This window comes from Cherax quadricarinatus, chromosome 51, assembly GCF_038502225.1.
Source record: "Cherax quadricarinatus isolate ZL_2023a chromosome 51, ASM3850222v1, whole genome shotgun sequence".
Classification (NCBI taxonomy): domain Eukaryota; kingdom Metazoa; phylum Arthropoda; class Malacostraca; order Decapoda; family Parastacidae; genus Cherax; species Cherax quadricarinatus.
This window is the reverse complement of record NC_091342.1, coordinates 905,586-931,500: the sequence shown is the minus strand read 5'-3', so window position 1 is coordinate 931,500 and position 25,915 is coordinate 905,586. Positions and strand designations below refer to the sequence as shown.

The following is a 25,915-nucleotide window of genomic DNA, read 5'->3' as shown; positions in this document are numbered from 1 at the left end:
TGCTCATATTGCGTGTTATAGCGTTAATTTTTTTCAACCGGGGGAGTCATCCACTCCACCGAGTTTGTTCATTCCTCCAGTAAGAAAGAACCGATCCCTTGTGTTCTGGTGATTCGATTCCTGCTCCAGGAAGATCTTATTCTGACTGTGAAGCCACCAGCACCCATCAGTGACTTTGTCATGAACCAAGAATTACTGTATCGAACAGCCGAGTTGGGTACTCCTAGCAGAAGAGTATACCAGTTAGTAATTCCACAGTCACTAGTGAATGTAGCCTTACAGCTAGTTCACGATGTACCAGGTGTTGCACACCCTGGTATGGATCGTTCAGTAAAACAAGCCAGATTGAAATACTTTTGGCCTCGTATGGCAACTGATATTTCTGAGTATGTTAAGAAATGTAGTGTCTGCATGCAACATAAAGGTAATGCTAATGGTCCTAATCCAATCCAAGTATATCCAACCACTAGCGAACCTTGGGAAAGAGTTGCGCTAGATTTGTTAACTAATTTCCAATGTTCCCTCCAAGGCAACAAACATCTGTGTGTTATGGTAGACCATTTCACCAGATATTGTGAGTTAGTTCCTATTGCAGATAAGACTGCCGAGACAGTAGCTAAAGCGTTTAAAGAACGCATTATCTGCAGGCATACCACCCCTAAGTCCCTAGTAACAGATAATGGAGGTGAATTCTGTAATGAGATTCTTGAAAATTTGTGCACCTTGTACAAGATCTCTAAATCCACCATTGTTCCTCATCATCCTGCCAGCAATGGGTTAGCGGAACGAACCAATAAGAAAGTACTTGATGTCTTGAGAGCCACTATCAATCCCAACAGTGAAACTTGGGATGAAGTCATACCTGATGTGCAGTGTGCTATAAATTCTGCTTACAATGTTTCTATAGGTGACACTCCACATTATGCATTGTACGGTGTAGATAAACGTTTGCCTTATGAGTTGTTATATTCTAATCCGAAACCAAATTACAACCCTGATGATTTCATAGCAACTCGTACCAGCTTAGCTCAAAGTGTTTTTAGAAGAATCCGTGAAACACTTCATAAATCAAGAGCAGAATTTACAAGAGTCGCAAACACTCTAGCAAAGCCATCCAAAATCAAAGTAGGTTCGAGAGTTATGCTGATTAACTTTAACAAAACGTCTGCAATGCCAAAGCTTGATCAAAAGTTTGTTGGTCCTTATCGAGTAGTTGAACATATCACTGGTAATAAGTATAAGGTTAGAGAAATTAGTACTGGTCAGTATAAAGAATCGCATTTAGATCATATGAAGTTAGTATGTGATGATAATGATGTTCCAACCCAGACTAATGTGACAGACTCTGACAATCTTCCTGATCCTGTACTCTCTTCCTCTGATACTCAGTCAGACGATCAACCTGAATGTCGTTATTCCCTACGTACACGACAGGTATTGAGAAATCCTCAAGTATCATTTGTAACTTCCAATTCAGATTTGCCTCAAATACAGCATGAGTTAGCCAATGCAACAGAGTTTGATCCTCCCAGAGATGACACTCATTCTGCATATGTCAATCTTACCCTAGCAGAGTTGGGGTTAAATGTAAATAACCTGTATAGATGAATAATTACAGTATCAACTTATCAGTATTCAAGAATTTTTTTTTGTGTTCACGTTCTCTCCGAATTCTGAGAGTTAACAGTCTAGATTTGAGTGCACCGAATCTGCCTTTCTGTTAAACACTCCTTTCTTTGTATATATTCTTCCTCAGAATCCGTAGATCACATGAATACAGATCGATCGATCAAATTTTTTTTTTATCACTTCTATTGTGTAATCTCAACGTTGAGTTTCATTCGATGAGTTGTGCTATATTATACCTTGTATTGCATTACAGTTTCAGTTACGTAAGCTTCCATTCCAATGTTCTACTTATGTATGCTATAATGTTCAATTGTTGTGTACTTTGACATTGTATAGAATCAGCCCAAGCCGTATACCTGCCATCTCTAGTTTGTATTAGTTGTATGTCGGGACGACATACGTTAGCGTCGCCGAGCTCTCAGTAGTAGTAACCAGTTACCAGTAACCAGTGTACCAGTAGATGACTCACTACCAACCGTCTCTGCCTGAGTCACTGTCTGTATTCATATTGTGTTGACCACAGCAGTATTCAAAGACCCCCTCACATATGGGTACTGTGGGCGGTCAGTTATTCGAGAGTGAGCAAGGAGGTAGGTCACGGCTGTTTGGGCGCTTCCCACATTATCCGTAATTATACGTACTACCAGCCTACGTGAGTATTACTTTACCCTATCCACGTGTTCGAACCCCACATGATACCCCAACATCAAGACACCATGAACCTTCCCCAACATCAAGACACCATGAACCTTCCCCAGCATCAAGACACCATGAACCTTCCCCAGCATCAAGACACCATGAACCTTCCCCAACATCAAGACACCATGAACCTTCCCCAGCATCAAGACACCTGCACATGAAGGCTTCTGTTGTGTTCACCTTTCTTTTTCTCTGTTTCAGAGTTGACAAGGAAAGTGAGTGTTAGTGAGGCGGTAGAGTACGTGGACTCTGAGGTGTGTGTAGGGCAGGAGAGAAGAGTGGGTATCGAGAGTGCAGAAGAGTTCAACTTCCTGCTAAATTGTTTACTCTGCAACATTAATACCAACTTTGGAGGTCAGTTGTGCAACACAGGTATACAATACCGACAAGATGAAAGTTAAGACACATGTGCAACATCTAATTATCTTTATTGTAGACGTTTCGCCCTCCAGTGGCTTTATCAATACAGATTCTTGGAGATAATAAGAAATACGAAGAACTATATGCAAAAGATGAGGTAATCAGTCCCTCAGCCTTGGAGGTGGTGTTTAGAGCACCGTGGTTGTAGAGATGGCGAAACGTCTACAATCAAGATAACCAGATGTTGCACAAGTGTCTTAACTTTGGAGGTCAGTACAGCCAGGGATTTGATTATGTGGAGTAAACTCGAGTGTGTGTCAGTCTGTGTTGGCCTGTCAGGACAGCGAACGAAATGTTTCTCTGGTGTTTTGTACATATAAAACCTTTATTAAAGCATGTAAATTTAGGCGCTTTATATTCGGAATTATTGCAATAAAAACACACACGTATAAATATTAATGGGAAAAAATGAAGGTTGGTCCTCCGTCCGTGTGGGTCAGAGCAACGAGTGCATTTTTTCTAGTTAGATATAAAATATATTAAAACGTCTATAGCATTGTTTTAAAGCTCTCTATATTGTTTTAAAAAGCATATATTCCTTTAATAATAATGGTGAAAATTAAGGTAGGGTATGCTTGGGTAGCATTAAAAATGACTTGGGAGAATATGTTTTGGACTTGAGGACTTGAAAAAACCTGCCTATTATGGGCCAGTAGGCCGCCTTCCGTGTCCTTTCTTCTGTTAAAGTTCTCTACTCTCACAGCCACAGGCTTAACCTTCCAAGGTTTTAAGAAGTACTCATATGGGATCAAATCTGATTTAATTTCGTTTCACAGATGCTGTGTGATCCATAAGGGTTTACTGCTCATCAGGGACTTTGAGCACAAGTATTCAGTGAACTACTAAACCCGTGCGGGTTATTCAACGTTAATGGTGGTGGAGGCTCCAGCCTCCGTCCGGTAATTACTGAACTGTCTTGGACCTTTCAGGTTACTAACGAGGAGCTATGATACGACAGCAGATGTTTTGGTCTGTGCTGGAATGTTGTAGAGTCCCTATTTTAATTGTTAATGGTCCAGGACCGACCGAAATATCGTTTGGTTTTATCTCCAACTTGTTGGTTGATTTTAATTGTTGCAACCACTATTGTGGGTTAGTTATGAATTGTTGCAACAACGGTACTGTGGGTTATTTCTCAACTTCAGAAACATTGTCATGTCTGTGTAATTAGTAATTTGCATTTCCCTAATTGCATTAGCTGCTGGACCGCCTCTTAACTAAAGACAGACTGATATAAGTTTCATGGTTCTTCTCTCTGAACTTGTGCAGAGACCTGACCTCAACCATTTCACTGTTATGTTCACCCCACATCATATCCCCCCCCCAGGTCATGTTCATCGCTACTTCTGGGTTTGTTGTATTTATATACCTAAGTACCCACATTAAGGGAATTGATCTAGCTTTGTGCTCACAAAAATGACCCAGATTCGATCCCTGGGCTACACAAGACAAAGGCAAATCATGTAGCTGCTTCCCCCCACCCCCTCTGTATACTAATGGTAAAGAGATAACTGGGAGTTAGTAGACTTTCACATCACAGGCAGCAGGACTGAAAAAAACATGTGATGAATGGTTTTGAAAACCGACCATGTCTATCTTGAATTATCCTTGGTTCGTAAACATGACAAAATTATTGTCAAGTCTCCAGTATTGTCTTTATATCCGTGAGTGTTCGTAATTATTATATTGCAAAAAATAGGTGATAATCCCAAATGGGTCATACAACGATGGGTCTTTCCTTCAACTCACGTGGCTCCACTGTCTGTTCTACCTGTGTCTTGCTACTGCAGTGGTATCCATTGCAGTTGCAAGTTAGGAGGTCAGGACCTAAAACAAGCTCGCATGTGCCGATTCACTTTCAAACATTTTTCTCGTCTGAACAAACAATTACGTAGCTTACGTTCCTTGTATTATCATTGTTACTAACAAAGACTGTAGAACTATATACAGAAGACAGTAGAAAATGAGGTAATCAGTCCCTCAGCCTAGGAGCAGGTGATGACCACCATAGTCTTGAAGAGTCTGAGGCACGAGCAGGAAGAATGTCGCTCATATACTGGAGTCAGATGAGGTGCAGCAGACGAAGGCATTGTCACTGGTAGGTGGGATTCCCCTAGTGGAAGTAGGTTATGCCCAAGAATTGGGCCAGAGATAGCGAGTAGAATTGTGGAGATGTTCACTGTACCAAGAATCCGTGAAGTTGCTGTCTGGTAGAGTATATATCACTGGTATATAATACCGACAAGATGATGAATTAGACATGAGCAACATCTGGGTGTCTATTTTCTAGACGTTTCGCCACACAGAGCTTTATCAATACAATACAGATAAATTTATCAACATGTCGGTTCTCTGAACCATTCATCTACAAACAATACAGATAGTTTCCTCTCCATATATTCCAGTGCCTCCAGTATACAATCTCTACTGGATTGAAAAAGCCACTGGCTTGGCGACCAGTGTATCAATAAAGACACCCAGGTGTTGTACATGTGTCTTATTTATCATGTCTTATTCGTACTGTTTAATGCTCACCATTGACTTAAGAACATAAGAAAGAAGGAACACTGCAACAGGCCTACTGACCCATGCGGAGCATGTCCATGTGTCCCCCCCCCCCGGATTAGCCCAATGACCCATCCAGTCTGGTCACCTCCACACAAGGATGGAGCACTGCAGCAGACCCAGCAGCACAAGCTAGTCAGGTCCAACTCACACCCACTCATGTATTTATCTAACCTATTTTTAAAACTACACAACGTTTTAGCCTCAATAACTGTACTCGGGAGCTTGTTCCGCTCATCCACAACTCTATTACCAAACCAGTGCTTTCCTATATCCTTCCTGAATCTGAATTTTTCCAACTTGAAACCATTGCTGCGAGTCTTGTCTTGGCTGGAAATTTTCAGCACGCTATTTACATCCCCTTTATTCCTGTTTTCCATTTATACACCTCGATCATATCCCCCCTAATTCTACGCCTTTCGAGAGCGTGCAGATTCAGGGCCCTCAGTCTATCCTCATAGGAAAAATTTCTGCTATATGGGATCACCTTGGTCATCCTCCTCTGTACGTTTTCCAGAGCATTTATACCCATTCTGTAATACGGTGACCAGAACTGAGCAGCATAGTCTAAATGAGGCCTAACCAAGGATATAAAGAGTTGAAGAACAACCTGAGGACTTCTATTATTTATACTTCTAGATATGAAGCCAAGAATTCTGTTAGCTTTATTGCCAACACTAATGCACTGTTGTCTTGGTTTTAGATTACTGCTAACCAGAACTCCTAAATCCTTTTCGCAATCAGTAGTATTAAGATCTACATTATTTAGTTTATATGTGGCATGGTTATTTACCTGTCCAACGTTTAGAACTTTGCATTTGTCAATATTAAACTGCATCTGCCACTTCTCCGACCATTGCATCAACCTATTCAAATCATCCTGGAGTGCTCTAGTGTCCTCATTAGAATGAATTGGACGGCCTATTTTGGTGTCATCAGCAAATTTGCTTATGTCGCTATTTATTCCCTCATCTACGTCGTTTATGTAAATTGTGAACAACAACGGGCCCAACACTGACCCCTGAGGAACACCGCTTGTGACGTGCCCCCATTCTGATTTCTCCCCATTTATGCAAACTCTCTGCTGCCTATTTGTCAGCCATGCCTCTACCCAGGAAAAAATTTCCCCTCCTATTCCGTGTGCCTTAAGTTTCCTCAATAGCCTCTGGTGTGGAACTCTATCGAAAGCCTTACTGAAGTCCATATACACAATATCATATTCATTACCATGATCTACCTCCTCAAACACCTTAGTGAAAAAAGTTAGTAAATTCGTAAGACAGGAACGCCCCTTTGTAAAACCGTGTTGAGATTCATTAATCAATCTGTGCCTATCAAGATGGCTACGAATTGCTTCGGCAATTGATTCCTTGCGAATTATCGTGTTGACATACGATGGTAAACTCACATTTTATTTAAACCAAATTCATTTAACATTTGATTCCAGTTCGTTTTCATAAAATATGGCCTAAGCCAACAGTTTTCTTACCTGTAGTTCACTTTATCCAGTTTTTATTTACATAGATTTATTGTATTTCAGGTGTGTATGTATTTCAGGTGTGTGTGTGTGTGTGTGTGTATTTATTTAGTAAAATGCTCTTTATAATTGTTAAAACTGTGTTTACTTGCTTACAGCAACGAAAAACAAGACTAACATATTGACATCTGGCATAATGAGCGTCAAGACCCATTACGAGACACCTGTGGAGGTCCTCACCCACCATAATGGTAAATGTTACATTATCATTCAGCATCACAGCAAATGTCAACATTACTGAAGTACTATCCACTTAAGTTAAAGATAAGGTAATCAGTAGTAGAGTGGTGGAGCCTGGCTGAAGAACGAGTCTTTAGCACGAACCTACTGGAGTGTCACAGCAAGTTGAGAAGGATCAAGCAGGAGAGAGGTAGAAATTAGGTCGTTTTGATATTTTAAGAGTACCTTAACCTGGAAGATCACTCAACACTCTTGGCAATAAAAAAAAATAAAGCACACATAAGGACATGCAATGTACAGTTAGCGAAATACGACTAACCTAAATAAATTGCTGACGGCTGAAGGGACAATATTCATAGTTCAGAGAGAAGTTCGCTACGGTAACAATGACCCACAAGAACGAGCGGTGATTAAGGGAAATGCGCATCGCAGGGTCAAATTATTATTATATATATTGGTATTAAGCGCTAAAGAATATCTAAAGTAAAGAGATAATCCAAGAGATATTGGAATGAATGATTGTGGCTTTTTAGAGAGCAGGAATATAGGGCTGATATGGTCAGTAGTAGTGATTTTGTCTCCTAAATATTAAGTTTTATTTAAATGTACGTTGCATAGATTGTCCATATTAAAGGATTATGACACTTTTTCCCATTCATAAGAATGGTCATAGTGGAACACCTCATAGGACGCTGAAGTGGTAGTAATTAGTGTGTGTTTTTTCCTCGACAGGAATGGGGTGGAACACATCAGTGGACCATAAGATACCTTCAGAAGTCGTCCTGCTGAACAAGAGCACTGGTCTCCCTGAAGAGAATGCTAGGGTCCCTCCAGGAACCTACACTCTCCTCCTCCTGGGCAACAACCAGCAAATGTGCAGTGATGGTGAGATGTCAAGGAGAGGAAAAAAGGCTGCAATGAGAGCTATGAGGCGGGATGGGAAGGATGAGGAAAAGAAACGATAACAAACGGGAAAGAGAGGGGTGGGGAAAAGAGTGAGGGTGACCTCTGAAGCATGGAGAGTAGTGAAAATAGCGACACAGAAGCAAATTATGTAGTTTTAAACAGTGGGAAATTAACAGTTATCCCCCACCCCCCAGTAGCTGTTGAGCTGAGAAAGTACCCAGTTGATTTGAATAAAAAATAGTAAGAGAGAATTTGAAATTTGAGAGTGAGGACAGAAAACAGATTGCATAGTATTAAATGTAAGTTATACTGACTTAGTTAGTCTTAAATACCAGGTTTTTGGGATGTTAATATCTCAAGCATCGACATTTTTATTTTTGGTCAACCCTACTGACTCACACACGAGGATCACAAGATAAGCTGGAGGGTCACCCTGCCTAGGTGGGAGACGCTGGACTTGTTGAAAAAAAAACAAAATATAATATATAAATAATATATATATATATATATATATATATATATATATATATATATATATATATATATATATATATATATATATATATATATATATACATACAGGGAGGGTGGGTGCATTTACTAAACTGTTTCCTCTAATTTAATATAATTCAACTTGGGATATTCAGCAAGTCGCTATGGAACCAAAAAATTTCTTGATATCTGATTTTGTTTTCGTGTGCCGCTGTAAACTGATTTTTTTTTAGGTTCACCTGCTGCCGCAGGAGGTCACTGTACACCTGTGTTATGTATACATCTTTGCATCTATGCTTCCTTGTACACGTGTACACATGCTGAAGGGTATCACGCATGTAAACAGGAAAATAGCATTGAAATTGAGACTTTTTCGATTTTCAACGTGAGTCCTTGTCACCTGATGACACAGTTGGGAATCGAAACAGTCATTTCCACGGCTGCTTTTCAGTCTACATGTTGGGTACCCTTCAGCGGAGGCAAGTGTTCATTACACTTTAATTATCATGCATACACAATTGTACACCTGTGCTCCCTTGTATACCTGTGTACGCACATCATTGTACAACGAGGTTGTGTTGTCTTCATCAGACAATGACACCTACAGGAGATGGGGTCTTCTTTCCTACAAGGCGAAGAGTCCAGATTATGTTCTCTGTGAGACCCCCTCGAGTACGACCACCTTTACAACAACCACCACCACCTCTCAGACAACCACACCAGTGTCCCCAACACCTACGACAACTACTGGTGCTGCCACTACAACCTCCTCCACCACCACCACCAGTACAACCACTGACGAGGGTGAGTCAGGTTGCTCACTATGTTGTCAACGCTCAACTTAACATTATGCGCTTATTAAACGACCCATGCAGGATCAACGCTTTATCTGACCATTCTAAGATGTCAACGTTGAAATGTTTATAACTGCCAGAATGTCAATAAAAAATTACGTCAATATACATTGCTGTGCAGCAGTGTGTAAGCTCGTGTGTGCGCGCGAGCGCGCTTATTTACATGTTCCCGTATGGACCATATAATAAACAAGCTTGATCTCCCCCCCCCCCAAAAAAAAATATGAAGGGTAGCTCCAATTCCCCGGATCAAGAACCCTTCACCTGCATCAGGGCACCCTTTTGCAGGGTACAGGAGAGCCAGGGGCCGGAGCATACAGTAGGCGTCCGCCGGATGAGACAGGAGGAAAGTGTTCTTTGGGATTTGCAGTGCTGTTGGAGTGACATTTGTAGAGTTTTATGTAGGATCTCGGGAAAGTCTGTTACAGATTTATATTCCAGTGGTGGGAAGTACAGTACTTCCTGCTCTGTTTTCATTCCGGAAAAACAGCTATGGAGCGAGTGATGGTCAACTCTCTTCCTTTATTAATTCAGTTAACACTGGTGGGAAAATTGTATAATTATCTGCTTTTCTTGTATGCTTAATAAAAACAATAGAAATAAAAGCCTCCTTTAGTTGGATATATTACACAGTGTCTCCGTGTTTATGGTACAGGGTGTTGCCAGATGCTGCAGGAGAGAGAAACACCAGGCAACACACAGGCTGCTGCAACACCAGGCAACACACAGGCTGCTGCAACCTTCAATATTCCTCTGGTAACTTTCTATTGTTCCTTAAAATCAACTCTTCAGTTACTATAAATTTGCTCATTTTCAAAATTACTAAAAATTACGTATAAAGAAAAACTAATTAAACATTATAAACTTATTTTTCAATAAATTATCACACAGTCTATACAAACTCACATTAGAGCTTTCTTCTGCTGATTTATATAAATATTGATTGGCCTCAGGGTGGGCAGGTGTGCCCTGGGCAGGTGGTGGAGGTGGCTTGCCCTCCCGGCTACTCGGGCACCAGGACACTTACATGCCATCTCCCAGGTCCCGCACTCGTTGTTATACAGGACTCCTGCGTTCTTCAGTGGATAATTGATGTCCAGGACAAGGTGAGAGACAGACAGAGAAGGTCAGAGAGAGCAGGAGAGGGTTAAAATTATATATAAAAACCCGTGCTAAACCATATGGATCATCTGCTCAACTTGCTTACGTTAGATTTTCGACGATAGACTCGCAATATTAGACTTAGGTTAGGGCAGACAGACCACGTTGTACATCTAAATACACAGTGAACGGAGAACCAACTAAGCCAGGTAACAGCGCAACGGCAACGAGGATTACATGGAACTGCCACGAACACTGACGACTCTTGCTAGCTGTACACAACAGAATCCTCAGTCACAGCAAAGCCAACACCGCCCTCAAATGTTTTTTTTTTTAAATATATGAAAAGGGAAAGAACAGCTCCGAGAAGTAAAAAAGAAACCATGTGCCGCCCTCAACCAACCATTGTCTCTTCTACCTAGTGGCTGAAATTCACAAGAGGGAAATTTCTCCATTGAAGAGGCCGAGTGGAGAGAGAGAGAGAGAGAGAGAGAGAGAGAGAGAGAGAGAGAGAGAGAGAGAGAGAGAGAGAGAGAGAGAGAAAGAGAGAGAGAGAGAGTTTTGAGGAAAGAAAACTCATTTCTTGAATCAAGAGCTCCTTCGCCACACCAAGACCCCCCTCCCTTTTCACCTCATTATTGGGAGAGAGAGGTGAGGGAGGGTGAGAGAGGAGTTCGAGAGAGGAGGGTGAGAGAGGAGGGTGAGAGAGGAGGGTGAGAGAGGAGGGTGAGAGAGGAGGGTGAGAGAGGAGGGCGAGAGAGGAGGGCGAGAGAGGAGGGCGAGAGAGGAGGGCGAGAGAGGAGGGCGAGAGAGGAGGGCGAGAGAGGAGGGCGAGAGAGGAGGGCGAGAGAGGAGGGTGAGAGAGGAGGGCGAGAGAGGAGGGCGAGAGAGGAGGGCGAGAGAGGAGGGCGAGAGAGGAGGGCGAGAGAGGAGGGCGAGAGAGGAGGGCGAGAGAGGAGGGCGAGAGAGGAGGGCGAGAGAGGAGGGTGAGAGAGGAGGGTGAGAGAGGAGGGTGAGAGAGGAGGGTGAGAGAGGAGGGTGAGAGATGAGGGTGAGAGATGAGGGTGAGAGATGAGGGTGAGAGATGAGGGTGAGAGATGAGGGTGAGAGTACACGAGGAAGGATGTATGTATTAGTGGAAAGTAACAGTTAATTAGCAAGGGAGGAAATTAAAAAAAAAAGAATTTGAGCCTCAATATACAAGGCCATATTTACTTCCAGATAGTTAATTAGTTCTCTCAGAGAGTCGGTGTAGTTACTTTGACACAACAGTAAGTTAATCAACTTTGTGTGTTTTGACCAACAGATATACTCCGGGAACTACTCCGCTGTGACGATCGCAGATCAGGTCAAGAACAACACAGGTCAACACCAGCAGATGACCTACAACGACCTGAACACTCTTAATACAGTAGTTCACAACCTCAGCATTCTCTGTCAACACCAGGTAACGTATGGCACACAAGGTAACGTGCAACAGACAAGGTAACGTGCAACAGACAAGGTAACGTGCAACAGACAAGGTAACGTGCAACAGACAAGGTAACGTGCAACAGACAAGGTAACGTGCAACAGACAAGGTAACGTGCAACAGACAAAGTAACGTGCAACAGACAAGGTAACGTGCAACAGACAAGGTAACGTGCAACAGACAAGGTAACGTGCAACAGACAAGGTAACGTGCAACAGACAAGGTAACGTGCAACAGACAAGGTAACGTGCAACAGACAAAGTAACGTGTAGCAACAACAGAACACTTACTCACGACCATCAACAATAATCACTTCTCATACATGTATTTAAAGTCAATAAGGTCCAAGAACCGAGATTTTTTCAGTAAAGATCTCTTAAAGTGAAAATATTAGTGTCCACTTCTCTCAAAAACAGTTTAAAATTTTAAACATCCCGTTTTGCCTCTTAAGATTTTGTGTAGGATTTTTTTTTTTTAAGTTGTGTGTGTCTTCAAGGCGATATTTACTGACCCTTGGCCAGTGGCACATTTCGCTCTCTCACTGAGATCCTTCTCACCAGGTTCTGTTACAAAGAACATGGCTTCCCCCTTCCCCCCCTACACACACACACTAATATTTGTATCTTCTGCTTTGAATACAGGTTTAGCGCTTCACATGAACACTAAAGTTTATTTGTTTACACGATTATCGTGGTACTTATGAGCATACGTCTGTGTGCCTATTTTTTTTTACTTTAGGGTTTATATTTGCACCTACGAGCCTTTTGTGCCTAGGTGCCAATGGCTGTGCTGCTGTGTGCACGTTTGTGGTCATGTGCGTAAACTCGTATGAGAACGATCACGTACATGAGTGCGCATACGGGCTGTTATACACAAGGAATTTATCATTACTTGTCTCAGTGCACTTGACTTCAAATACAAAAATAATAGTTTCTAAACCTGGACGTTAACAGTAACAATGAATCACCTCAGACAAGGTCGTCTGTGCCACCTAATTACCGGGGACCTAACCGAACCTAAGCCCGCATTGGTAATGAGCTCTCTTGCTAATTAAACAGTGCCTGGCTAATTGCTTTCACCGGCATGACTTGCACTTAAAAAAGAGCCAACAGATAATAGAAATTATAGAAATTATTCCAGGCAAACCCGACACTCATTAACAAATTTATATGGCGGTTACTTATGTGACGTGTGACGTGACGTGTTACTTATGTGACGTGTGACGAGATCTACCTCACAATAACTTTAACACCCAAATGAAACTGGCCTATCCCGGCTCACCCAGGTGAATTATCTTTTCCCAATTACTAATTCAACAATACTTATGGCTGTATTTTGGTGTTGACACACCTGTCTGACACACATGTCACACACAGATGCAGGGAGTGGAGGAGGCTGAGGTGCGCGTCTCACTGGCCAAGAACTACACTAGTAAACTGGTGGCAATTACCGGTGATGTCATCACTGTTTCCACCTCCTGGTCATCACTCACCAAGGTGAGTACAGGTATACATAGCACTCACCAAGGTGAGTACAGGTATACATAGCACTCACCAAGGTGAGTACAGGTATACATAGCACTCACCAAGGTGAGTGCTAAGTATACCAGTATATCTAAGTGCTCTGTTCATCTATTTCTGTACGTGATTGTTTATATATGTCTGTTTCATTTACAACTGTGCTCTGTACACCTTTGGCTAAAGGTCAACTACCTTGAATTAGCAAGAACAACAAAGAAAAAGCGAATATATGACTTACCAGGGTGAGAACAGATCACATCCACAACCTCGCTACACCAACCCAACACACACACACACTACCTCGCTACACCAACCCAACACACACACAAGGAAACCATGCCCCACTTCACCCTAACAACTTTACGAAAGAGACGCGTAAATACCTAATCCAGGTATCGACTACACGAAGGTCATTAAGGCAGCATGTCACCTGTTCACCACCAGTCAAGAATCCTTTAATGGCTAGAACAGAGGTTAAAAAAAAATCTGTGTACATACACTGAGAGATACGCACCTCTCGGTGTGTATACCCTTGGAGTACTCAAGCCAATCCATAGATGGAGCAGCCATCTCAGTTTTGAAGGAGTACAAAAAAAATATATGCTTATTCTAAGCAGTAATTTCAAACATTCCTTGAGTACACACATATCTTGAGTACACACATATCTTAAGTACACACATGTCTTGAGTACACACATATCTTGAGTACACACATGTCTTGAGTACACACATATCTCGAGTACACACATGTCTTGAGTACACACATACCTTGAGTACACATATCTTGAGTACATACATACCTTGAGTACACACATATCTTGAGAACACACATGTCTTGAGTACACATATCTTGAGTACACACATACCTTGAGTAAACATATCTTGAGTACACACATACCTTGAATACACATATACCTTGAGTACACACATACCTTGAGTACACACACATATCTTGAGTAGGTGTGGACGCTCGAATGCACCCTTTAACACGCAATTAACTCGCTCATGGGAGAATGAAGTCTGTGACGACGTTTCCGTTCGTCACTAGTTAATGATCCAAGTCGGACCGAAACGTCGTCATAAGTTCCATTCTCCTGTGCGAGGCTTGTTTGTGTATTGTTCCAGTCGCGATATTATGACTTTGTATTCTTTAAACACCCTTCAAGTAGCACTTATATTCCCCTCACTTTCTCCTCCCATCAGTTCTCTCACTTCTCCCCCATCCCACCCCCGTCAGTTCTCTCACTTCTCCCCCATCCCACCCCCGTCAGTTCTCTCAGTTTCTTTTCCTTGTTTTACCTTGGGTGACAGGAGGAGGCAGGTCAGCTGGGGTCACCACTACTCAGTAATCTGGAGAACTCAGGTTTTATCTTGGCCGAGCAGATGACCCAGGATACAGTGACCTTCCTTGACCCACAGCTCAACATGACGGTCCTCTCCATGCCCAGGTCAGAACCACCCTCAGTAGGTCCAGTACCCTGGTCCAATACCTTGCTCCAGTACCCTGGTCTAATCCCTTGGTCTAATACCCTGGTCTAATACCTTGGTCCAATACCCTGGACTAATCCCTTGGTCCAATACCCTGGTCCAGTACCCTGGCCCAATACCCAGGCCTAGTACCCTGTCCGGTTTCCATTTTATCCAAAATATATTGATGATTATTTCTTGTTTAAACAATTAAATGTTTGATGTTGTAGATCAACAAATAAACAGTTTATTTTTAATTATGTTCACTTTGAATATATTTTTTAAAAGCAAGAAAACAAGGAAAATAATATCAATGCAAACAAAAAATTAATATTATTATTATTATTATTATTATTATTATTATTATTATTATTATTTATTATTATTATTATTTTCAGTATTATTATTTTCATTATTATTATTATCATGGGAGAAAGCTAAACCCATCGAAGCCATATGCTATCGATAAAGGAGAAGAGAAGCTCCAGTTCCTTTGATTAAGAACCCTTCATTAACTTCAAGGTACTCCACTTCAAAGTGGCGAAATTCAAAGCATGATACACGTCATGCGAGTCTTATGGATTTAGAGCTTACTTGTAATAATAATAATAATAATAATAATAATTGTTAGTCTGATATCTGATTATCCCTCTCCTTCCTCCACAGGGGTGAGCTTTCAGGGGCAGAGTTGTTCTTCCCAGGGGTGGAAGCATCCACCTACCTCCACCTGCCGAAGAATTTTGAGTCACTGCTGCCGGAGGGAGAGACGCAAGCCAGGATGGTGGGGTTCATCCTGAGGCAAGATGCAGCCTCCAGGGTCTTGCCAGCCTCTCTCAGCAGGTTGGTAACTCTCTCAGGTTGGTAACCCTCTTTCAGCAGGTTGATCACCCTCTGTCAGCAGGCTGGTCAGCCTCTGTCAATAGGCTGGTCACCCTCTCTCAGCAGGCTGGTCACCCTCTCTTAGCAGGCTGGTCACTCTCTGTCAACAGGCTGGTCACCCTCTCTCAGCAGGCTGGTCACCCTGTCTCAGAAGCCTAATCACCCTCTGTCAGCAGGCTGGTCACCCTCTCTCAGCAGACGGGTCACCCTCTCTCAGCACACTGGTCACCCCTCTGTCAGCAGGCTGGTCACCCTCTGTCAGCAGGCTGGTCACCCTCTCTCAGCAGACTGGTCACCCCTCTGTCAGCAGGCTGGTCACCCTCTGTCAGTAGGCTGGTCACCATCTATCAGCAGGCTAGTCACCCTCTATCAGCAGGCTAGTCACCCTCTGTCAGCAGGCTGGTCACCCTCAGCAGACTGGTCACCCCTCTGACAGCAGGATGGTCACCCTCTGTCAGCAGGTTAGTCACCCTCTGTCAGCAGGCTGGTCACCCTCTCTCAGCAGACTGGTCACCCTCTCTCAGCAGACTGGTCACCCTCTCTCAGCAGACTGGTCATTCTCTGAGTCCACTTTGCAACATTTATTATAGACAAATCGTGTCCCTCTTTATATTAAGACTGATTAGCAAAATAATCAAGGACACGATTCTTCCAAAATAAATGTTGATCAATATATCCTTAGCCGGAGATTACAACACAAACATTATCATGGATTCAACTTTTTGTGGGCCGAGTTTATAAAGCAGATATTCAGTGTGATTTAAGCTTTAAAAATAGGCATGTTAAGTGATGTGAGCTTTTCTGAGCAGTGTGAACTTGTAAAATGAAATTTTTCATTAGACTGAACATCTAACATGTTCATCTGAGTGGTGTGACCTTGCAACCTAAACATCTGAATGATCTGAACTTTCAACATTGACGACACGTTCAAGAGTTAATTAATTATTATTATTATTATTATTATTATTATTATTATTATTATTTTGAGGATCTGGATGAGTCGGAATTCCAGTCTAAGAATTAGTAACAAAACTAAGGTGTTTCTTTTTCCGAGGCTTCCAACGTTCTTCAGTGAAATATAACCTTGGTGGACAGGTAACATACAGGGTTAATTATCTCTTGAGAACCCTGAACCACTGCTTCACTGCACACCTTCCCTTGGGGAGGGGAAGACCAGAAGGGGTTCTGGGGAGAGGAGGAGAGGTGCCTTGGAGAGAGGATTGAGGGGAGAGGGGATCCGGCGGTGGGAAATAAAGTCCAACAAATTAACGGACATAGTAACAATGACATGATTGACTCACCTGGTCAGGAGTGTGCCTTATGCCGAGTACAAGGTCATCAACAGTGCCGTGGTAAGCATGAGCCTGGGAGAGTCAGGTCACACCATCAACTTCACCTCGCTGGAAGAAGGAGTCATCTTTCGTCTCTACCACACTCAGCAGGAAAGTGGGCCCTACTTCAGGTAGGTACTTCCACGTCCAGCTGCCTGTCAGTCTGTCTGTTTGCCTGTCTCTGCTCCCTGAACGCCAGGTCTTTCCTCTTCCTAACATCGTCCACGACTATTCCCTATCTCATTTATCAGTTATGTCTTCTACTTCACTCTTTGCACCAAACCTTTCAAAAAAGATTATTATTATTACTATTATTATTATTATTATTATTATTATTATTATTATTATGTTTGGCCATACAGCTCCTGAGAAATGGCAGGTAATCAGATTCTATCACTGGCTCAAGATCCCTTCCCTTCCCTCCATCCTCCGCAACAAACAAATCAGTTTATTCCCTAGGTATTATAAATTTATTTGCCTGCTCAAACTTCTTTCTTATTCTTGGAAAAATTCTCCAATAACTGACTCCATATTTCTTTCATTTGATCTACACTCCGTTACCACTCGTTTATCTTATCCCTCCTTCACTCCATCATCATTATTGTATCCTGCTCCTTCTCCATATACTCAGCTTTCGTACACAATTTTTGCAGAGTAAAATTATATCGTACTGTTTCATGATTTTTTTGAGAGAAGAGAGATTTTTGCTCAAGGCCAGAAAACCAGCTCAGTGTTCTCACTATATATGATATTTATATATTATTATTTGATAGTAATAGTACGAGTAGTAGTAGCAGTAGTAGTAGGAATAGTAGTAGTACTAGTAAATATTATAATTATTATTATTATTATTAATTTTATTATTACCGCTTTCCCATGTGTAGAGATCTATACAGAGAGAGGAGAGAGGGTGAAGCAGCCACACCTGTTCCTGCTACTGCTCGTTGTGTCTACTGGGACAGTTACTACAGGTAAAAGTTATATATTTAATTGCTGACTACACTGAGTGATTCCGAAATACATGTAGCGCTGTAAATGTCGATATCGATTGTAATTTTACAGGCACTGGTAGCAGTAAATGCGTGTACTAATGAATTATATTAATACTGGCAATTTCAAGAGTAAATTTTGAGAAAGAGAGAGAAAGAGAGAGCACTTGGGAAAAATGTCCCACTGTGAAACTGTTATATATATCACCGCTCTGGCACCTTGCTTGGTCTCTGATCTCACACACGCCCATTCCACTGGTCAATTTCCTCCCCATGATCGTCTACCTGGTCTACCAGTCTCCCCTTATCATCTACGTGCTCTTATCTACTCACCATTACCGTCTACCTATTCCCATGACCAATGTACTCTCTCCTAACCGTTTACCTGATCTACCGGGGTCAGCATGTGGGCACCGGAGGGCTGTGACCTGGTCAATACCACCAACGAGGTCACTTACTGCTGGTGTCAACATCTCACCATGATCGCCATCCTTACTGACATTCACCACTACCTGGTAAGTGACCGTATACTCGTGTGAGTACATCCTGAGTATTCCGAATACATCTTGCGTATCATAAGTGCGTCTTGTATACATTGAGTTCATCCTGTGTATTCTGAGTACATCCTGTGTGTTCCAAGTTCATTATAAGTATCTTGAATTCATTCTGAATGTCTTGAGTACATCCTGAGTGCCGTAAGTGAATTGTAAGTGCCTTGAGTACATGATAGTGGCACTGTGTTCGTTTACAGGGTCGTGATGCCACGCTGGACACTCTTGGCACTGTCCTCACCACCGCCTCCTGTGTCTCCCTGTGTCTGGCCTTCTGTATCCTCCAGTCTATCAAGTGAGACACTCCTCCATGTATTACTCTAACCACTGTGGAGAATCGCTAAACCACAAGGGGTAAAATAGACTATAGAAGAGGTTGTGCTAATCAATAAGGGAGACGAGGAGATGAATAATTGAATATTATACACATTATTTATTAATAATTGAATATATTTGTGTATTGTTGTGCAGTATTTGGGAATAAAAAGCTACCCAAATGTTGGACAGATGTCTCGTTCATCAGTTTGTTAGTTCTGGAAATCATTTTCATCACATTATTGTTCATCTCTGTATATTGTATTCACTACCTGAGATCAAGTCACGTAGCATCTCATGCCACAGGTGTTATGCTAATCCCTAAAGGTTTAGCTCTTCCCTATGAGAAAAAAAAATAAGGCTGGTGATCAATTTTATGATTTGCCAATTGTGTGAAAATACAAATATAAATTTATTTATTTTCTGCAGTATAAAGGTAATATAGTTTACATATAATAAAATACTGTTTGGCACAAAAGGAAGCCACCAGCATGCGCTGCTACAAACATTAATAATTTACCTGATAATTTTTGTTTTTGTTTTGTGTGTGTGTGTTTGGGGGGGACAGGAGCCTGGGAAGTGCTCGCACCAGTATCACCAAGCATCTGTGTGTCACTCTTGGCCTCTCACACCTGCTACTGCTGCTCCTTCTGGATCCAGACTTCCTTAAACTTTCTAAGGTATGTAATTCTCTGCCCTAGTCTCTCTCTCTCTCTCTCTCTCTCTCTCTCTTTCTTTCTTTCTGATAAACACGAGTAAACAATAGGTAAATTTAAATATCGATTTTTAACTAAGATTTTCGTAATACATAAAACAACGGTTAACAAATGCAAAGATATTTAGACAGCAGTGTGTATGTCAAGCTGACACTGCTTAGTTGACACTGACGTTGACTGTCAGCTATTTATTTTATTTATTTATTTAATATGTGTACATGTATGAGCGTGTGAGTGTGGACGTCAGTGGCAAGGTATTCGTATCATCGGAGTGACCATATATACGAATCCACAGCGTGAGTGTGAAGCCTCAGCCGTGGTGCTCCACTACTGTCTCACTGCTAGTCTCTGCTGGATGCTGGGTGAAGGGATTCATCTGGTGTACACCATCCATCACCTGCTCTCCCAGACACGATACATGCCAGCCTACTGGTCAGTCAGCTCGTTTGTCCTGGCAAACTGCCTTTATCTGACCATTGAATGATGCAAATGTTTCTCTGTTAACATCTTGCCACTGTAAGACAGTAAGACAAGTTATACACCAACTTGTCTTACTGCCTGTGTTCGTGAAAAAAACAAATCTGTATATATTCTCCGATGCTCATTAGTATCGAGAATAAAATGGCCCAATATGCAAATAACTCTCACTTATGACGATGTTTCGGTCCATCTTGGAGAATTAGTAACTAGTTAATGATCCAAGTCGGACCGAAACGTCGTCATGAGTTTCTCTCTCCTATGTGCGGGTTATCTGCGTACTCATCAATATGTTTATCATCTTGTATCAGGGTGGTTGGGTATGGCGTACCAGCAGTGGTAGTGATGGTGACGCTGCTGACGTCGTACAGCACACAAGACTGGTTGACGCAGACAGCTTACGCTCCTCCACACGCTGAATAGTGAGTTAGTCTCCTGTGGTATTTACCAATAATCGAGTGAGGTTCATTTTGGCATAAAATCAATGTAATATGACAATAATAATAATAAAGCACATGGAACACTTGGTGATTTTTACAGTGTTTATTTCCATTGTGTGTATTTACAATGTTTATTCCCATTCTGTGTACTGACTATGTTTTGGCCTTTGATGTTTACCCCTTTTTTTCAATATTTCTCCCGAACTAACATTTATAAAAACATTTGTTCATTAATTTTCATTGATATAAATATCTTATATGCTTAAATATTAAAATTTGTAATGAAGTTTTGATGAGATTCCCTGATTTTGATGTTATACGTATTAATGTTATGTGTTGCAATGTTGTGCGTTGCAGTTGCTGGCTCAACACTGATGGAGGCTACATATGGGCCTTCACCGGACCCCTGGTGATGGTGATTGTGGTAAGTGTGGTAGTTGTGGTTGCTGTGATTGTGGTAAGTGTGGTGGTTGTGGTAAGTGTGGTGGTGGTGGTGGTTATGGTAAGTGTAGTAACCTGGACAAGGGTAAATACATACCTCCATGTAAAAATATCCCGATTAATTCTTTTTTTTTTCTGATCCTGAGAACAAACTGGAATACACAGAATAAACAAATCCAGTTTTTATATAGAGTTCAGAGTGAGAGTGCACTATTGTGTACTTACACTGACAGATGCGTATCTCATCGTACGTACACAGATACATCTATCAGTGTACGTACGATGAGATACACATCTATATCTCATCGTACGTACACCGACAGATGTGCATCTCATCGTACGTACACTAATAGATGTATACCTATCATCGTACGTACACTGATAGATATGTATCTCTCAGTCCATATACGATGATAGTTCTGTATGTCTTAGGTCATATACATCCATACAAGTATATCTCTCACTGCTTGTTCACCAATAGAGGCAGTAAGATCATAGGAAAAAAGAGTAATTTTTTAATATAATATTTAATTCCGGTAAATAGTTGCTACATTCTGAGCACTTTCGTGAACTCTCCGTCACATTATATGAACTTTTTGTCACTTGCCATGAAAATGTCAAAGACCTGGGAGTGATCATGTCGGAGGATCTCACCTTCAAGGACCATAACATTGTATCAATCGCAGCTGCTAGAAAAATGACAGGATGGATAATGAGAACCTTCAAAACTAGGGATGCCAAGCCCATGATGACACTCTTCAGGTCACTTGTTCTATCTAGGCTGGAATATTGCTGCACACTAACAGCACCTTTCAAGGCAAGTGAAATTGCTGACCTAGAAAATGTATAGAGAACCTTCACGGCGCGCATAACGGAGATAAAACACCTCAATTACTGGGAGCGCTTGAGGTTCCTAAACCTGTATTCCCTGGAACGCAGACGGGAGAGATACATGATTATATACACCTGGAAAATCCTAGAGGGACTAGTACCGAACTTGCACACGAAAATCACTCACTACGAAAGCAAAAGACTTGGCAGACGATGCAACATCCCCCCAATGAAAAGCAGGGTTGTCACTAGCACGTTAAGAGACCATACAATAAGTGTCAGGGGCCCGAGACTGTTCAACTGCCTCCCAGCATACATAAGGGGGATTACCAATAAACCCCTGGCAGTCTTCAAGCTGGCACTGGACGAGCACCTAAAGTCGGTACCTGACCAGCCGGGCTGTGGCTCGTACGTTGGATTGCGTGCAGCCAGCAGTAACAACCTGGTTGATCAGGCTCTGATCCACCAGGAGGCCTGGTCACAGACCGGGCCGCGGGGGCGTTGACCCCCGGAACTCTCTCCAGGTAAACTCCAGAGATCGCCAAAGCGCTTACAACTAGACATTACGAAATACGTATCTTTTAGCGTATATACAACGAAAGAAGTATATCTTTCATTGTATATGCATCAACAGATGTGTATCTCGGTATATTCAAGAAGTTGGTGGTAAACATGACAGTGAAATCATGCCAGAGATAGGAAACAAGCCCAAGAGGTGCAGCTCATCTCCCCTCAAACTCTGATAGGTAATGACAGACGTACTAACAAGTGTGAATTCCACAGGTCAACACGATAAGCATGATCCTGGCACTGAGGTCAGCAGCTGTGCTGAAGGCCAACAAGCAGAAGACTTTAACGCAGCAAGTAAGGTGGGAACAACAAGCTTTTTGAGAGAAAGAGAGAGAATGAATGAAAGAAGGAGAGAGAGGAAGAATATGTCAATATTGGTGGGCAAACGATATGTCTCTCCCCACAAGCAATTTCTCCTCCCCCCTCCCGCAGATTATCTTCCCAGAGACTATCACTTCATTGCAGTCTGCGGGTGAATACATATCCCATCCTCAAAAGAGATTCCACCACAGGTTATGGATAAAGATATATTTCACCTCAAAGACTTTCCCCTCACACATTGTCTCTCCCCCTCAGGTTGTGGGTGAAGGGAAGCTTCTCACTCAACTGTCTACTGGGAGTAACTTGGGTGTTCGGTCTCCTCTACATTAACACTGGCCACGTCTTTGCTTACCTCTTCACCATCCTCACTGCCTCCCAGGTAACTTATCCCAGGTAATGTGTAATTAGCATTATAAAGAACTGGTAATATAATTGTATTATTATTATTATCCTGTATTACGAGAATAGTCAGATTTAATTACTAGTAGATGTAATCATTAATCAATATCATATTATTATATTCAGTCAAAGACTTAAGGCTATGATATATATTATATTTTATTAAGTAACTCTGAAGTGACCTTTCTCTCTCTCTCTCTCTCTCTCTCTCTCTCTCTCTCTCTCTCTCTCTCTCTCTCTCTCTCTCTCTCTCTCTCTCTCTCTCTCTCTCTCTCTCTCGTTCTCTCTCTCCTCTTGGTGTCACTCACAGGGTGTGATGATCCTGGTGTTCCACTGTCTGGTGAACACAACGGTGAGAACTGCTGTTATCTCCCGCTTACGCAAAATCTTCAAGTACCTGCCGACGGTCAGTTCTGCCTGGTTCTTGGTATATTGTCTCTCCTAGTGCCTCTACTTAGAAGCTACTAGGAGGAACTTACTAGTTACTGAGATCAACCTAGAAGTTATTGAGAGGAATCTAGTGGTTACTGAGAGGAATCTAGAAGTTATTGAAAGGAACCTAGTACTTACTGAGAGAAACCTAGAAGTTATTAAAAGGAACCTAGTAGTTACTGAGAGAAGTCTAGCAGCTAGCTAGATTCTTTTATAGTTACTGAAGCTAAAAATATTATTAATAAAGTACAAATAGTTGCAAAAAGGAAATTATTGTATATTTATCTTTAGTTTTTGTCGTAACATTCTTTTGTTTTTCTTCAGAAGTCGAAGACATCTACTTCAAAAGGCACTTTAGCTAAGAGACAGTCTTGTGCTCCTGCCAAGGCCTCCAGCGATCTTCAAGACGACTCCCGAACTCACCAGCACCCATCAACCCTCCAACGCCAGCACCCATCAACCCTCCAACGCCAGCACCCATCAACCCTCCAACGCCAGCATCCATTACTCCTTCATCACCGCAGTCGTGGCGCTTGCCAACACAGCGACGATGTCCAACACCACGACAGCTGTCGCCAACATTGCTTCGCCAACGATCGCCAGAAGTGCTTCCCCAACATCAAGTATCATTGTTCCTCCATCGTTAGCCAATATTCATCCAGCATTCATCAACGCGGCTGCATCAACGATCCTCAATGCACTACAGAGGACAGCCAACAATACTCCAACGATGGCTACCAGTACTCTACCAACGATCACGATCAGTACTCCACCAACGATGGTCAACAGTGCTCTACCAACGATGGCCACCAGTACTCTACCAACGACGGCCACCAATACTCCACCAACGATCGCCACCATTACTCCCCCAGGTACTTAGTTGTCTCTTTTCTAGCACGGGTTATAAGCTTATAGCTTAGTTAAATCGCATCGTTAGAAATCCTAGTAAGTTATTTCCCCTCATCTGTTTTATCCATTGACAACAACCACTTTAAAAGTGCGTCCTCCCCCCTCCCCCCCAAAGAAAATTCGAAGGTGAATTGTTAAATAAACTTTCAAAAATTTGTTATGTACAAATGTTAAAATCTGCGGCAAAACTAATCAATCAACCTAAATTAACCTCACAAAGCTTTGTGTACTAGAAAACATGTGATGATTGGTTTGAAAAACCGACAAGTTGAAGATTGAGACACTTATGCAGCATATGGGAATCTTTATTCAGGAAACGTTTCGCCACACAGTGGCTTCATCAGTCCAATACAAAGAGGAAGGCGTAAGGAGAGGAGTAGTATGAGGTAATCAGTCCCTCAACCTGGAGTCGATGTGTTCAGTCCATCAGTCTTGTAGAATTCTACAAGATTGATGGACTGAACACATCGACTCCAGGTTGAGGGACTGATTACCTCATACTACTCCTCTCCTTACGCCTTCCTCTTTGTATTGGACTGATGAAACCACTGTGTGGCGAAACGTTTCCTGAATAAAGATTCCCATATGCTGCATAAGTGTCTCAATCTTCAACTAGAAAACATAAATTTGCCTAACCTAGCTAAGACTGAGAATGACCTGACCTGTTTCATATGGGGAAATGAGAGGGATACACAGACCGAGTGCTGGGTATCCCTCACAGGATGTATTTCTCTCAGCCTATATATACTGAGAGTTGTTTACTTTAATTTCTATTTTAGGGATTAAAGTATTCTTGTCTGGTGGTGAAAAGATTACGGTGTAGCTTTAATGACCCTCATGTAGTCGATAGCCTTTAAACCTCTTTCAGTAACCTTCACTATCTCTTATTGTATACAGACTGTGAGTTTAACTCCTGTTTCAATTTAACACCTGTTCACCTGGTGGTGAACAGGTGACCTGCAGCCTTAATGACCATCGTGTAGTCGATAGGCTTTAAACCCAATTAACCTATTCTTCTAATGGAAGCTCGGACCCTAAAGAGGTCATACAACGCCTTGGGAAGAGGTAATTAAGTTTGACCTGAGAAAGGAGAAGATAACTCCAGTTCCCAAGATCAAGAGAGGGGGAAATATATCCTTAACATGAGAGGTGTGTCTCTTGACCCCATAATGACCTTGTGACCTCCCGCAGGGTGGCACCAGTGCCACTGAGTGGCTCACCTGAGGTGAGCCAGAGAGCCACCCGTGCTGCCAGTGACTGGTCCAACATCACACAGTTCACCTATATTTCGGGTGAGTCTCAAACGTTATGTTAATTTTCTAGGTGACTACTATATTTTGTTGTGGGTGAGTCTAGTCGAGTGCTCCAGGTAGTCACTTGAATCAGGTGATATTTATGAAAATTGGTTGAATTAGACACAAATGCGGAACATAACTTATTGTGGAACACAGGTTTTTAATTCTGTATAATATG

General features: G+C 42.0%; 1 protein-coding gene and 1 long non-coding RNA gene across 5 annotated transcripts in view; one reads left to right on the top strand and one right to left on the bottom strand.

Moving 5' to 3' along the window:
• Nucleotides 1–13,693, bottom strand: part of LOC138854167 (uncharacterized) — an 81,513-nt gene extending 67,820 nt beyond the window's left edge. The window contains exon 1 of the long non-coding RNA XR_011393391.1: nucleotides 13,613–13,693. This is a non-coding gene — a long non-coding RNA (uncharacterized lncRNA). The remainder of the gene's footprint in view (nucleotides 1–13,612) is intronic.
• LOC128694762 (latrophilin-like protein LAT-2) overlaps nucleotides 1–25,915 on the top strand; it is a 43,401-nt gene that overhangs the window by 15,214 nt on the left and 2,272 nt on the right. For 3 of the 4 annotated variants that reach the window (XM_070095657.1, XM_070095656.1, XM_070095655.1), the window contains 23 exons: nucleotides 2,530–2,682; nucleotides 6,949–7,041; nucleotides 7,763–7,915; nucleotides 9,020–9,232; nucleotides 9,938–10,038; nucleotides 10,236–10,388; nucleotides 11,690–11,830; nucleotides 13,231–13,350; nucleotides 14,686–14,822; nucleotides 15,508–15,681; nucleotides 17,030–17,182; nucleotides 17,936–18,022; nucleotides 18,444–18,555; nucleotides 18,792–18,886; nucleotides 19,475–19,586; nucleotides 19,918–20,054; nucleotides 20,411–20,521; nucleotides 20,897–20,963; nucleotides 22,595–22,680; nucleotides 22,958–23,081; nucleotides 23,412–23,507; nucleotides 23,858–24,405; nucleotides 25,634–25,734. In XM_070095657.1, coding sequence (XP_069951758.1) covers nucleotides 6,987–7,041; nucleotides 7,763–7,915; nucleotides 9,020–9,232; nucleotides 9,938–10,038; nucleotides 10,236–10,388; nucleotides 11,690–11,830; nucleotides 13,231–13,350; nucleotides 14,686–14,822; nucleotides 15,508–15,681; nucleotides 17,030–17,182; nucleotides 17,936–18,022; nucleotides 18,444–18,555; nucleotides 18,792–18,886; nucleotides 19,475–19,586; nucleotides 19,918–20,054; nucleotides 20,411–20,521; nucleotides 20,897–20,963; nucleotides 22,595–22,680; nucleotides 22,958–23,081; nucleotides 23,412–23,507; nucleotides 23,858–24,405; nucleotides 25,634–25,734 — 3,076 coding nt within the window. In that variant the 5' untranslated portion in view covers nucleotides 2,530–2,682; nucleotides 6,949–6,986. The remainder of the gene's footprint in view (nucleotides 1–2,529; nucleotides 2,683–6,948; nucleotides 7,042–7,762; nucleotides 7,916–9,019; nucleotides 9,233–9,937; nucleotides 10,039–10,235; nucleotides 10,389–11,689; nucleotides 11,831–13,230; nucleotides 13,351–14,685; nucleotides 14,823–15,507; nucleotides 15,682–17,029; nucleotides 17,183–17,935; nucleotides 18,023–18,443; nucleotides 18,556–18,791; nucleotides 18,887–19,474; nucleotides 19,587–19,917; nucleotides 20,055–20,410; nucleotides 20,522–20,896; nucleotides 20,964–22,594; nucleotides 22,681–22,957; nucleotides 23,082–23,411; nucleotides 23,508–23,857; nucleotides 24,406–25,633; nucleotides 25,735–25,915) is intronic. The other variant, XM_053785063.2, reaches the window with a different exon arrangement.